This window comes from Neoarius graeffei, chromosome 6, assembly GCF_027579695.1.
Source record: "Neoarius graeffei isolate fNeoGra1 chromosome 6, fNeoGra1.pri, whole genome shotgun sequence".
NCBI classification, from domain to species: Eukaryota; Metazoa; Chordata; class Actinopteri; order Siluriformes; family Ariidae; genus Neoarius; species Neoarius graeffei.
In genome coordinates, this window is record NC_083574.1 from 42,243,025 (window position 1) to 42,257,805 (window position 14,781).

At 45.5% G+C, this 14,781-nt stretch overlaps 1 protein-coding gene across 1 annotated transcript in view; it reads left to right on the forward strand.

The window, feature by feature from the left end:
• Positions 1-14,781, forward strand: part of nup205 (nucleoporin 205) — a 91,771-nt gene that overhangs the window by 75,921 nt on the left and 1,069 nt on the right. The window contains exons 33-40 of the mRNA XM_060923680.1: positions 3,755-3,893; positions 4,034-4,160; positions 4,250-4,323; positions 7,682-7,813; positions 7,914-8,019; positions 8,127-8,287; positions 12,152-12,281; positions 12,366-12,470. Coding sequence (XP_060779663.1) covers positions 3,755-3,893; positions 4,034-4,160; positions 4,250-4,323; positions 7,682-7,813; positions 7,914-8,019; positions 8,127-8,287; positions 12,152-12,281; positions 12,366-12,470 — 974 coding nt within the window. The remainder of the gene's footprint in view (positions 1-3,754; positions 3,894-4,033; positions 4,161-4,249; positions 4,324-7,681; positions 7,814-7,913; positions 8,020-8,126; positions 8,288-12,151; positions 12,282-12,365; positions 12,471-14,781) is intronic.

Below are 14,781 nucleotides of genomic sequence, written 5' to 3' on the forward strand. Positions count from 1 at the left end.
TCAGCCCCCCATCAGCCGCTGAAACATAGCGGGCGCCCCAAACAGCCCAAAAGGAAGTGTGACAAACTGGTGTAAGCCGAACAGTGTGGAAAAGGCCGTTTTTTCTCGGGATAATGGAGTCAAGGGGATCTGCCAATAACCCTTTGTCAAATCCAGTGTCGAGTAAAAGTGAGCCGTGCCTAGTCAATCAAGCAACTCATCAATACGAGGCATTGGGTACACGTCGAATTTAGACACCGCGTTGACTTTTCTATACTCCACACAGAACCGGACCGACCCGTCGGCCTTGGGTACCAAGACCACCGGGCTGCTCCAGTTGCTGTGGGACTCCTCGACGATGCCCATTTCGAGCATGTCCTCGAGTTCTTCCCGAACCACTTTTTTTCTTGTGTTCGGGTAGCCTGTAAGGACGGCTACGCACTACCACCCCTGGGGGCATCTCAATGTGGTGTTCTATGAGGTTGGTGCGGCCAGGCGGGGCGAGAACGTGTCCAAAAATTCGGTCTGCAACTGGACAACCTCCGTGAGTTGGGTCAGGGAGAGGTGGTCTCCACAGGGGACCGGAGAGGTACGCGATGCCAATGCTCCCTTTTGAACCTCTGGCCCCAGCTCCGCCTTCTCCGGAACCACCGACACCAACGCCACGGGGACCTCCTCGTTCCAGAGTTTGAGCAGATTGAGGTGGTAAATCTGTAGCGCCCCACCCCTGTCCGTTCGCCTCACCTCGTAGTCGACGTCCCCGACTCGCCATGTGAGCTCAAAGGGTCCTTGCCACTTGGCAACCAATTTGGAGCTCGATGTGGGCAACAGTACGAGTACTTTATCTCCTGGTGTGAACTCCCTAAGGTGCGTACCCTTGTACAAGTGGGTTTGTCGTTCTTGGGCCTGCCGCAAATTCTCCTGGGTTAGGTGTGTGTGTGTGTGGAGTTTTGCGCACAGGTCCATAACGTATTGAATTTCATTTTTACTTTGTGAAGGTCCCTCCTCCCAATTTTCTCGCAGCACGTCTAAAATGCCGCGCGGCTTACGGCCATATAACAATTCAAACGGGGAGAACCCCGTGGGACCTCTCGCACTGAAAACAACAAGGGTTCGAGCCATTTATCCCAATTGTGTGCGTCCTCACTTAAGAATTTCCTAATTATATTTTTGAGGGTGCGATTGAATCGTTCGACTAAACCGTCCGTTTGTGGGTGATACACGGTGGTGCGGATTGGCTTAATACCTAATAACCCATAAAGGTCGCTCAGTGTTCGTGACATAAACGCGGTGCCTTGATCAGTCAGAATCTCTTTCGGGATTCCAACTCGGGAGATAATGCAGAAGAGCGCCTCCGCAATACTGCGTGCTGAGATATTGCGAAGAGGCACCACTTCCGGGTATCACGTTGCATAGTCCACCAGAACTATTATAAAGCGGTACCCTCGTGCTGACCGATCTAATGGCCTGACGAGATCCATCCCAATTCTTTCAAACGGGGTCTCGATTAACGGTAGAGGGCGCAAAGGCGCTTTTGGAATGGCTGCTGGATTTACTAACTGGCATTCGCGGCATGCTGTACACCACCTACGGACATCGCCGCGAATCCCTGGCCAATAGAACCGGGCCATTATTCGGGCTAGTGTTTTATCCTGCCCTAAGTGTCCAGCCATGGGATTAAAGTGAGCCGCCTGGAATACCAATTCCCGTCGGCTCTTCGGAAGCAAAAGCTGTGTGACTTGCTCTTTAGTTTGAGTGTCGTGCGTCACTCGGTATAATCTATCCTTCATAATTGCGAAATAGGGGAAGGATGGGGTGGCGTTTGGCTGGAGCATTTGACGATCAATTACTCTCACTTGGTCAAATGCATGCCGCAGAGTCTCGTCTCACGACTGCTGTAATGGAAAATCCGCGAGGGATTCCCCGAGAGAGAGAGATGAGGAGCCGGCGGCTCCTCACTCTGACGCGGAGCTGACGTAGACGGCTCTGTGACAGCTGCTCCCGCCAACGCGACACCAGGACCTCCCCCTATTAAACTACGGCAGGACCCACTCTTCACTAAGTGACTTATTAATTCCCCAAATCCCGGCCAATCTGTCTCCAAAATTTATTGAGTGGGTAAGGCGAGGATTAACCGCCGCCTTTACTATAAATTTTTCCCCTCTGAAAAAAATGTGGACCGACACTAAAGGGTAGCTGTGAACATCCCCATGCACACACAACACCTTCACCAATTGTGCTCCCCCCAATGCCTCGTCTTGCACCAGGTTTTGGTGAATTGAGGTCTGATTACAACCAGAATCCACCAACGCCTGATATGTATCCCCTTGGATACTCACTGGTATGCGATACGCTCCTGGCGCATCAGGGATCCGGACCACTGCGCACACCTCCTTTGCCGAGCATTGATGCTGGAGGTGCCCCGGCTCCCTGCAGCGCCAGCAAACCGGCCCGGGCTTTCTCTCTGCACCGGTACTCTGGGGCTCACTCACCTGAGGGGGGGGGGACAGACACGGAAACGGGAGGAGACCACAGGTGCGGCGGACCGGCTGTGAGGGAGCCAGCCCCCGCCTCCGCGGTGGGGGAACGGGGCAAGGACGAGACACAGAAGGGGAGGAAGAGAGAAGCGAAGAGGGGATCTGTGATCCTGCCGTGGGAACAGCCGCCAAATGATCCTCCGCCAACTCGATGGCCTGATCCAGCGACGCCGGGCGATGGCACTGGACCCACTCCACTGTTTCTTTGGGAAGTTACGCGATGAACTGCTCCAGCGCCACCAGGTCGACGACTCCCTCGGCGTCGCGGTTGTCGGCCCTCAGCCACCGCCTGCAGGTGTCCCAGAGTTGCTGGCCAAATGCGAACGGGCGGCCGACCTCCTCTAGGCGCAGAGCGCGGAAGCGCTGACGATGTTGTTCGGGGGTGCGCCCCACACGCTGGAGGACGGCCCGGCGCAGGTCCGTGTAGACCAGCCAGCTGTCGGCGGGGAGCTGTAGCACGGCCAGCTGCGCCTCGCCCGTTAGCAGGGGGAGGAGGTGCGCCGTGTGCTGTTCCACCGGCCACCCCGATGCCTCTGCTGCTTGTTCAAATAGCGTGAGGAAGGCCTCGGGGTCGTCGTGCGGGCCCATCTTCGTTAGGGTGAGGTGGAGTGGGCCCGCAGCGGTGGAGATGGTGGACCCCGCCGACACGAGGAGGTGCAGGAACGCCTGTCGATCTTCCTGTTGCGCCAGGACCTCGAACCGTTGTTCTTGCTCCTTTCGGAGGGCGAGCAGCGCCTGGTGCTGGCTCTCTTGGGCTGTGGTGAGGGCATGGATTAGGTCTGCGAAGGGGGAGGACTCCATGGGGCTGTTCTCCTCTGTGCTCGGCGTCCCGGGTTTCAGCACCACTGTAGAAGGTCAGAGCAGGTGGGTGGAGCGCAGAAGTACGGCAGGCCAGAACTGAGTTCCAAAAACTCTCTTTATTTGCACTTTACAATCGCAAACATACACTCTCCCAGCCACACGCATACACACACACACACACACACACACACACACACACACACACACGCATCAGTCATCTGGTGCTCTGCTCTCCCTCCCTTCCTTAAATAGGGCGCGGTCACTGGGGAAGACACACAAACAGGTTAATTCACCTCAGGTGTAGTGATTCTGCCACTTACCTTCCTTGACTCCGCCCTCCGGTCACAGACCGACGCTTGACCACGCCCCCACTGCCACAGGTGTATTTTCTGAGATTTTGCCTGTAGCTTTTCCACTGTCTCTGTTCCTCTGTGTAGAGTATATGGACAGAGAGACCCATCAGGGTTCATCCCCAGTCCTCTGGAGCGATACAGACAGATCCTGATGCCTACCCTCTGGCTTCTGCAGGTCATTCTCACCTCGACCACTACACACCACCAGCAGGGGGCAGCACAGGTACAGTTCTCACTCATGCACTATATGCTATGGGTATGGTTAGGTCTGGCTGGTATGTAAAGGATTTTTTTTGCATGTGCATGTCTCTCTCTCTCTCTCTCTCTCTCTCTCTCTCTCTCTCTCTCCCTCCCTCCCTCCAGGTGCTCCAGTGGCTGATTGTATACTCTGACACCATTCAGTCGATCCTGCATAGTCAAGATGTTAGCATGGGGTCGTTACAGGAGCTGTCTCTGCTTACAGGCATAATCAGTAAAACTGCCCTCCCAGGTACTGACCACACCCCAAATATGCGTCACTACCGTTTATGCCCAAATATGTACAATGTGAAATAACCCAATGTATGTTGTTGATGTCAGGAGCCCTGGATATGGGGCAGGAGGTCAACAGTGCAGCCATTCTGGAGTTTCAGGGACACATCGGCAGATTTCAGGTACAGATTTAAAAAGCCCTTGACTGACTTCTGTGCTTCAGTTTAGTTGGTAGGGCTTGGGTACTACTAGACTGGGTGTTGGGTGAATTTTGAGAAAGGGAACCAAAGCAAATGCAGTTCAAGGTGTCCTTTTTCATCAGTTACTCATAATGAAATAATGGTGCAGCAGCAAGATAATCAGTAAGTAATCAGAAGGCTGTGAACCAGTCAGTGTAATCAGATGGACTGATTAGATTTTGGAATTGCCCCAAACAGGGTCAAGGGCACAGCAGGATCAGATGTCCTGTAATAATATTTCTGCAACACCTTTGAAAGGGCACGGTGGTGTAGTGGTTAGCGCTGTCGCCTCACAGCAAGAAGGTCCGAGTTCAAGCCCAGCGGCCGGCGAGGGCCTTTCTGTGTGGAGTTTGCATGTTCTCCCCATGTCCGTGTGGGTTTTCTCCGGGTTTCCCCCACAGTCCAAAGACATGCAGGTTAAGTTAACTGGTGACTCTAATTTGACCATGAGTATGAATGGTTGTCTGTGTCTGTGTCAGCCCTGTGATGACCTGGCGACTTGTCCAGGGTGTACCCCGCCTTTCACCCGTAGTCAGCTGGGATAGGCTCCAGCTTGCCTGCGACCCTGTAGAACAGGATAAAGCGGTTATCGATAATGGATGGATGGCGACCTTTCTCTCTGTTTGTAGTATGTTTTAGCAGTATACAAATTAGTAAAAAGAAGGGCTAGACTTGCTGGTGGTGGAGGACGCATCCCTGTCGACACTGTTTGCATCAAATTCTGCTTGTTCAGGGAAGACAGACCACAGCCTGCACTCTTGTTTATTTGCACGTGTCTGAAGTTCGTAAAGCTACAGTCACACTACAGCTCGCGATGCTTTGCGATGGGTTATCGTTGAAAATGAGGCATTTTGGTGGCGATGCATGGCGATATACAGGTGAACTAAAAATTGTCGTCACATAGCAGAACACTTGACTGTCATGCCTTTGTGCACTTGAGCCTGGCGCGGTTCGAACGGCCACGCCCACTCAGAGCGCGCCGTGTATGCTCTTGGGACTTGGTCATTATGGGAAACACATGATGCTAATTTGAGCGCAATCAGGACATACATATAAAGACGCTGTTTTCACAGAGACTTTGTAAAGTATTATCGTTATCACGGTCATGTTTGTTTCTAGCCATGTTTATGACTCTGGTTAGATCCTCTGCTTCATGATTGTGCTTTCTGTTTTGCTTTCGTTTGTGTTTTGTTACTCTAACCTTGCCTCACGTTTTGTTTTTGTAAACATAACGCCTGCTAATAAACACACTTCCTGCACTTGCATCTGTCTACCACCGCATACCTGACAGAATATTTCACAAAGTCTCCGTGAAAGCAGTGTCCTTATATGCGTGTGCTGATTGTGCTCAAATCAGCATCGGGTGTTTCCCATAACGATTGGGTCTCAAGTGTGCACACAATGTGCTCTGAAGGATCCCCGAATGTAAATGCACTTTTTAAAGGATATACGCAGAATAAATAAATGAATAAAGTTCTGAGTGGATAGTATGTCCATCCTTGACTCTTGTATGCTGCATAAATGGTAATTTAAAAAAAAAATTTTTTTTTTTTTGAAAGTTAAAATCGACCGCAAAGTTGGCGTTCGAGCTGCCCCGCTGAGCCAGCCAGCCGAGTGCGTGACGTCACAGCGGGAACTGGTTTTAAGGCCAAGACCTTTGACAGCTATAGACCAAAGTCATATAAATAATTTATGGTGAAAGTAAGAAATCCCGTTACCGACTCGCTCAACTAAGACTGATTTGACTTCACTGATTGTGGGTTGACCCTCATTAAAACAAGATAGGTGTTATAACTTCTGCAACATACATGTACATGCATGCATTTTCACTGATAAAACGTAAAAGGCTAATTAAATAATCAGATGAACTGAATCAATCACATTCTGAAGCAAATTAAATAATCTTATATCTGTAACTTAAACACACAATACCAGTTACATGGATTAATCTAAATGCAGGTAAACAACGTGTTGTTTTGTATCCAAATGAGAGTCTGCGCTTACCCATCTGTGTTCTCGCTTCTTGAAGGCCGATCTTGTGGCCGATTGTTTTGAAACAATCTGACTTTCAGTTGTTTGTTCAGTTCTCCGTTCATTCACTTCTTCCACGTAAGGGAGAGATGGCAGCAATATCCAGTTTAGAAATAAGACGGCTGCTCCACTCTTTCTCCATTACGGAGTACTCCACCATTACTGCTCGGCTCAGGCAATTACTAAAACACGGGACGGAACGGGACGTCACCGGTTTTAGCAGCAACCATGGGGAGGTCACTGCCCGAGCGATATGTCCCGTCCCGTTCCATCCTGGGTTTTACCAACAACCCTTGGCTCACACTCTAGGAGAACTGGTGCAACTGAACTTACTTTCCTTTTTCAAAAAAATAAAATTAAATTAACAGTTTCCTTTTCTTGTAGTTTTCTTTTCCTTTAATTGTTGGTACTGCACTCTCTTTCAATACGGGCTTATAGCCAACGCTCCTCAACAGATCAGAGGTCTCGTACAAGTCTTCAGTAAAATGTGCAGAGCAGAGGAGAGACCACTTCGTAGCCGCCCAATGTGCCCGTGAACTTCTCGCAAAACGGGTTCAAATCTTTGCAGTTTGAACATTCTTGGGCCATGAACGCAACATAAATCCACCTTCTGTCGTGTTGCTGCACCCACCAGCAACACATCTACGTGGCATGGCGATAAATTAGCTCAAAATGGAGGATTGGAGTTGCAGTCAGCTCTGTGTTTTAGTATAGTGGAAATGGTGATGAGACCGATAGACTTCCTGCGGTGACGTTACGGACATCAAGGTCATTCACTCAGACCGCTACCTATATAAATCACTTTAATCGTAAAAATTACTATATTAGATTTCTTGTTAACATTTAAAACTATTCCTGTGCCATTCTTGAGCTCTCAAGGCGTTTATAAACAAAAGTGAGGCCATGGCTCTGCATATATGCTTTAAGTCTCGGTGAAGGTTAGGCTACGCTGAGCTGCTGTGTTGAAGAGGCTCCCGTGAGCATCGGGGACATGGATTCAAGACAAATACATCTCACAAGGCTTGGCGGAGGTTCCCCAAGCTGTACTACACGAGCTGTAGTGTGACCAGAGCCTAAAGTTCAGACGAACTCTGTACCAAATGAAAGACTTTTTATATCTTTGCTCATCCAAGATAATTGACTTTTTGATCAAATTTTATTTGCTCCTGTTTATTGGCTACTGTTTTTATGCTACAAATGGAGCATGAAGTGTGTATATAGTATAAAACTGGGTGGATGGAATTCAGTCATCTCTTTCTGTCTCTGTCAGCGCCAGTGTTTGTCCCTGCTTGTGCGTCTGGCCGGGACTGAGCGTGCTCGCTACCTAAAGCAGATCGAGGAGAGCGTTGCCTGTGACAACCCAGCAGACAAAAGAGAGGAGATGGAACTCACCATGCAGCAGGTATGAGGACACAGTGAAGCAGATACCAGCTTACAGGAGCATGAACTGTAACTTCCCATACACATTATTTATCTGTCTCACCGTGTCTCTGTATGGTCAGATCTGTGCTAACGTAATGGAGTACTGTCAGACGCTGCTCCTGCAAAGCTCAGCTGAGGCTCAGTTTACTGTCTGCCTCTTCAGCCCTTCAGCCAGCGAGCCAACAGGTCAGCTCTCTCTCTCTCTCTCTCTCTCTCAGCTCACACACATAATGTACACACGTATGTACTTTTCTACATTCCCCTAAACCTGTCCTGTGTTCTTTGTGGCTCAGATGTGGCAGTGCCATCTGTGTCTCGGGTGCCCAGCCTGGGCCTCGTCCTGCTGCTTCTGAAGAACAGCACCACAGACTTCTTTAGATACCACGACAGCCACAGACAGAGCCTCAGCAAGCTGGAGAGGCTCGAACAGCTCGCTCCAGAAGAGCTCAAAGAGGTAGACGACAAACACACCTGTTGTATCGGGTCCAAGATTTCGTCTGTTTAAATGTTAAGCCACTGAATTCTTAATAATGGCATTTAAACGCCATTGAATTCATAGCAATGAAATGTACAGTATTAACGCCACACTTGTGTTTTTCTTTTTCTAATGTGTGTTTTGAATTTTTTTTTTGTGCCAAATTAACAAATTTTCCAGGTCTCTCACTACAATTATTATTATTATTATTTTTAAATCTCCTCTCTCATTTCTCATCTGATTCCAGTTCTGATCGATGTTTCGGGTAGATCTTTTCTTGAGGAACAAAGCTTATTTTGTTTGTTGATTTTCCTGTTGTAAGCAATTTGTTTTACAACTTTTGTTTTCAGTTAAATCCTCTCTCCTCCCTCAGTCCTCACTGGATTTCAGTTCTGATTGTTTGAAAGAACTAGACCTTCTGTACAAAACCTGGTCATTGTATCGTCAAATTTTTGCTAACGAACTGCTAATCAGGTCACCTTAACGAAAAGTCCCAAAATTCATTAGAATGGGCGGCACATTGCATGTTCTCCCCGTGTCTGCGTGGGTTTCCTCCACAGTCCAAAGACATGCGGTTAGGTTAATATGGGACGGCCTTGGGCTGAGGTGCCCTTGAGCGAGGCACCGAACTCCCAACTGCTCCCCGGGTGCTGTTAGCATGGCTGCCCACTGCTCTGGGCATGTGTGTGTGTTCACTGCTTCAGATGGGTTAAATGCAGAGAGGAATTTCACAAGCGTGTGATGAATAAAGTTGTTGTTGTTCTTTTGAATTAACCAGTGTTCAGAGGTTCAGATTAAAAAAAAAGAAAAAAAGAAGCATGTCTGTTCACATTCACTTTTCAGATCTCCAACAAGTTATTAGCTGATCTGACCATAAGGCTGATGAGCTATCGCCATGGTGTGGCGTCCGTCATCCGTCCGTCATTCGCAGTTCAGTTAAATCATATCTCCTCTGTCAGTTCTCCATGGATTTCTGTTCCGATTGTTTTGTTTAAGGGTTGTTTTACAATCAGGGTACAAAGTTTGTGTCACAGGGGTCCAAAATTCAAATTGATTCAAGCTGGTTCTTGTACCAGTTTTTAAGTGAAGGACAAGTTAAAGAACAGATTTCAGGTAATTTTTTGACGTGTGTGTGGTAGTTTTGTGTAATCTGCTATAAGATAAAGAAGATTAAGTGTAGCTTTAGGCAGAGCTGGGAGAAACAAATGAAGTGATTCTCGGAGAGGACTTTTTTTTTTGACAATTCAGAATCCACTACTTCCATCGTGCTTTTAAATATAAGGCTGTAAGCTTTGTGTTAGTTGTCTCTAATATTTATGTCCCAATATCTTGACCACATTTTAGGAAATAATGAAAATAATCATTTTAGATATGTTATTTTATATTGAAAAATTAGCTGTCTCGGAGAGGACTTTTTTTGACACAGTTACATACTAATTTGATCAAAATAGTCTGAAAACTTACTGGCATTCAACATTAAAACTTAACTATGTTTCCAATGATATGGAACCAAATGTGTTTTATGGTATAAAGAATGATTTAAGTGCATCCCTTTTGGAGCTACCTGTGGCCAAAAAAGCACTTTTTCTAAATGACACGAGTAATTTTGCTAAATATGACACATATTGCCATACATTCACCAAAAATAACGTTATCACCAGTTTCTTTTTTGCATGGTAAATAGAGCTATCACACGGCTACAATAAACAACCAAGTTTATTTAGTCAAGCCTTTTGATATTGAAGAGAATAAGTGTTAAATGTGATTTTTAGCTTGCGTACTCTGATTGATTGATTGTAAAACAACCCTTAAAGGAGTACGCCACCCCCAGGTGAAATTGAGTCAGTCCCTGCAGTCCCTAGAGTTGGATGAGTGAGCCAAAGCGTTTTGTAGCCGACCCATCCATTGTCCTGATCTAGAAACGCCCCGGTTAGCTTTAGCTTAGCGTAGTCGCTGTAATCCGGCGTGTCCGGATAGCATTGTCGTTGCAAAAGTGAATCAAATAACTCAAGATTTTTTATAATTATTTCTCATGACCTGTACATTCACATCGAGTACACATATCAATGCAAATTAACACGAAGGGATTTACTAGACCAATTTATATCTGGAACTATTTTCAGCCACAGCACAGACAAAGCACCGCTGCAGGCGCAAAGACACCGCGCAGCGCCTGAAAACCCTGGTTTCCCTGGTAACACTGGTGTATTGACGGAAGTTGTGGTGCTGCGTGGTGTCTTTGTGCCTGCAGCGGTGCTTTGCCTGTGCTGTGGCCGAAAATAGTTCCAGATATAAATTGGTCTAGTAAATCCCTTCGTGTTAATTTGCATTGATATGTGTACTCGATGTGAATGTACAGGTCATGAGAAATAATTATAAAAAATCTTGAGTTATTTGATTCACTTTTGCAACGACAATGCTAGCTGGACATGCCGGATTACAGCGACTACGCTAAGCTAAAGCTAACCGGAACGTTTCCAGATCAGGACAATGGCTGGGTCGGCTACAAAACGCTTTGGCTCACTCATCCAACTCTAGGGACTGCAGGGACTGACTCAATTTCACCTGGGGGTGGCGTATTCCTTTAAAAGAACTCATCACTCCGCACAAAACTTGGTCGTTGTTTTGTCAATTGTTTTTGCTAATAAGTTACTAATTAGGCCAAATTAGTGAATTTTCCAGGCCTCTCACTAAATTTTTATTTTATTTTTTTTAAATCTCCTCTCTAATTTCTCGTCTGATTCCAGTTCTGATCGATGTTTTGAGTAGCTCTTCCCTTGAGGAACAAAACTTTGTTGATTTTCCTGTGGTAAACAATTTGTTTGCAACTTGTGTTTATTTTCAGTTAAATCATATCTGCCCCCTCAGTTCTCAATGGATTTCAGTTCTGATTGTTTCGTTTGAAAGAACTAGACCTTCTGTACAACACTTGGTCATTGTATCGTCAAATTTTTGCTCACGAATTGCTAATCAGGTCACCTTAATGAACTTTGGGACTTTTTGATTAGAATTGTATCTCCTCTCGCGGTTCTCAACCGATTCCAGTTGTGATTGACGTTTTGGGTCGATCTTCCCTCGGGGAACAAAACTTGGTCATGTGTTTGTTGATTTTCTTGTCGTAAACAATTTGTTTACAACTTTTTGTTTGTTTTCAGTTAAATCGTGTCTCCTGCCTCGCTCAGTTCTCAATGGATTTCAGTTCTGATTGTTTTATTCGAAAGAACTAGACCTTCTGTACAACACTTGCTCATTGTATTGACTACGTTTTACTAACAAATTAGTAATTAGGTCAACTTAAGACATTTTCTTCTAATTAGAATTGTATCTCCGCTCTCATTTATCATACGAATTCAGTTCCGATCGATGTTTTGGGTCGAGCTTCCTTCGGGGAACAAAATTTTAGTCCTTGGTTGATTTTCTTGTTGGAAACAGTTTGTCGTGGAGGTTGGTCCTCTCTCACATTTCAGTTCTGTTTTGGTCGTCATGGTTGTTTTGATGGCGGGCCAGATGAGCTACTACGTCCTTGACGTTCTGGTATTTATTTTTGTGATCTTCACTTCAGGGGAGAAAAATGATTTAAGGAGCCTTAGGCGAAGACAATCAAGGAGGTTAATTCAAGACAAATAAATACAGATGTGTCTTTTCTACAGTAATATATTTCGATGCTATGAACTCAGTGGTTTGAATTTCATGATTAAGAACTCGGTGTTTTAACATTAAAATCTTTTCTCTCTTATTTGCTTCCATGCAGCTGACCATAAGATGAGACGGCCACAGTGCTCTGCGCATACAACCAATGAATGGAAACGTTATTTAAAATATTTTTTGTCTATCCGCGTGCAGTTGTGCCAGGATCTGGTGTCAGGATCAGGTGGAGTGGAGAAGATCCCATCAGTGCAGAGGAGCGTGCTGGCCAAGCGGCGTCTTGTTCAGCTTGTGAATAACCGTGCCAAGCTGCTGGCGCTCTGCTCATGTATCCTTTTACACGATCCTTCTTGAGTAAAGTGCTGCAACTGTATCGCTTGGCCACTGTTTTTCTTGACTTTCCGTTTTTAAGATATCATTGAGACTTGCCTGTTTGTGATCTGGCGCCACCTCGAGTACTACCTTCTCTACTGCACACCCAGCGACCCCAAACACTCCCTTCTTCCAGGATACAGAGGTGAGGCTGCACTTTTTTACCTCCAGCTGGAGTCTTGCATGCACTACACGCATTTTAAAGCCCTAAGAATCCGTGACTAGTGTAAGCATCACATACTTCTTCACCGATTTGTGTAGGTTTTATTGTGAGCTGAAAAGAAATTCTCTGTAGAGTTCAGTGAGAGATCGCGTTAATGACTCGAGATCACACATTACCTGACATGTCAGATGTTGAACAGAACTAAACGTTTCACAATATCCTCATGTTCCTGTTATTAGGATACGGCCACGATAAAACAGGCAGGGACGTCTCGCCTGTAGGGGTCATGACCCGTCAGCACGGTTGTGGTACCGTAGTTCTGCACATTTACACGGTTCAGGCACTTGTGCTTCTGCCACAAATTCATTAGATATCCTCATTTTAGGATTTCTATTGCAGCTGCAAATGCTCTGTTTTTTCTACATCTCGGGGTGTCAGTGGGTCATTTTAAAAAAAATTACGGTGTCTGAAGGGTGGCACGGTGGTGTAGTGGTTAGCGCTGTCGCCTCACAGCAAGAAGGTTCTGGGTTCGAGCCCCAGGGCCGGCGAGGGCCTTTCTGTGTGGAGTTTGCATGTTCTCCCCGTGTCCGCGTGGGTTTCCTCCGGGTGCTCCGGTTTCCCCCACAGTCCAAAGACATGCAGGTTAGGTTAACTGGTGACTCTAAATTGAGCGTAGGTGTGAATGTGAGTGTGAATGGCTGTCTGTGTTTGTGTCAGCCCTGTGATGACCTGGCGACTTGTCCAGGGTGTACCCCGCCTTTCACCCGTAAGGCAAGGCAAGTTTATTTATATAGCACATTTCATACACAATGGCAGTTCAATGTGCTTTACAGAAGTAAAAACAAAAACAGTAAACGATAGAGAAATAAAATTACATAAAATAATTTTATCTTTATTCTAAAATAATTAATTAAAAGAATTAAAAGAAAATAATAAGAATTAAACAATAGTAGAAATAAAATATTAAAATGCCAAAAAGAAAAAGGAGAAAAAGGAAAAAAAAAAAAACTAGCAGACTAAAATAGAATAAAGTTAAAGTAAATTTAAAACATGCAGAGAAAGTAAAGATTATAAAAAATGTAAAAATATTAATTATTTAACAGAAAGCATCTGAAAACAGCTTGGTCTTTAACCTAGATTTGAAGCTGCCAACAGCAGGAGCATTTTTAATGTCCTCTGGCAGTTGGTTCCATAGATGTACTGCATAGTAGCTAAAAGCTGCTTCACCACACTTTGTTTTAACAACAGGTTTTAATAGTAAATTTTTCTGTTGCAATCTGGTAGATCTGATTGGGTTAGGCCGCTGCAACATATCAGAGAGGTAATTGGGCCCTGTACCATTTAGAGATTTGTACACCAGATTTGTACACCGTAGTCAGCTGGGATAGGCTCCAGCTTGCCTGCGACCCTGTAGAACAGGATAAAGCGGCTAGAGATGATATGAGACGGTGTCTGAAATTTTATATGTTTTTGTTTAAGTGATTTATATCTGTTTTAATTAGATTGCATATGACATTTGAAATCGCAGTATGATGTCACTAGGACAGCAGAGTTAATGAGTTTGGAACAGGTTTGCTACCTGCTATGGATGTTACAGTCTCAGAGATATCAGTATGATGAAATGTAAATACAGTCTAGAAGTGGCTGGAGAACAGGAAGTAGTCTTGTTACAGTACAAATAGTACAGTGTTAGCTGCTGTTATAGAAACAATAACATATTAGAAGGAGCACATTTAATATAAACCTCTGATTTGCCTTTCTTTGTCAGTGTTGCTGTTATTTAAAAAAAAATTCCACACTTTAAGACCAGACAGAGTTGAGAATACAGCAGTGTTGTTGTATCAGTAACAGTTATTCCACGAAACCGGGTCGTACGTGAGCCGGCCAACGAGGTGCGTAGTGCCGAGTCGGCTATAAACTATGTACGACGAAACTGAGTGGAATAACTGTTTTATTCTATCCATGTTCACTGGATTCTGAAAAATGGAGAATTTTTTTTATTTTTTGCAAATTTGATAACTTTTTTTTTACAAAACGTCTGACAATCATTTCTGCTTAGAATGTAAACAAACTGGTGAAATGGCAGTAGCAGTTTGTGAAAAATGTGAAAACAATAATTCCATCCATTATCTGTAGCCGCTTATCCTGTACGGGGTCACAGGCAAGCTGGAGCCTATCCCAGCTGACTATGGGCGAGAGGCGGGGTACACCACCGTGTTGCCCCTAGCTATTTCTGTTTCGTTTAAATACTTGATGGTAATTGTTGGGGTTTTGTTTTCAAGTAGAGTTTTTA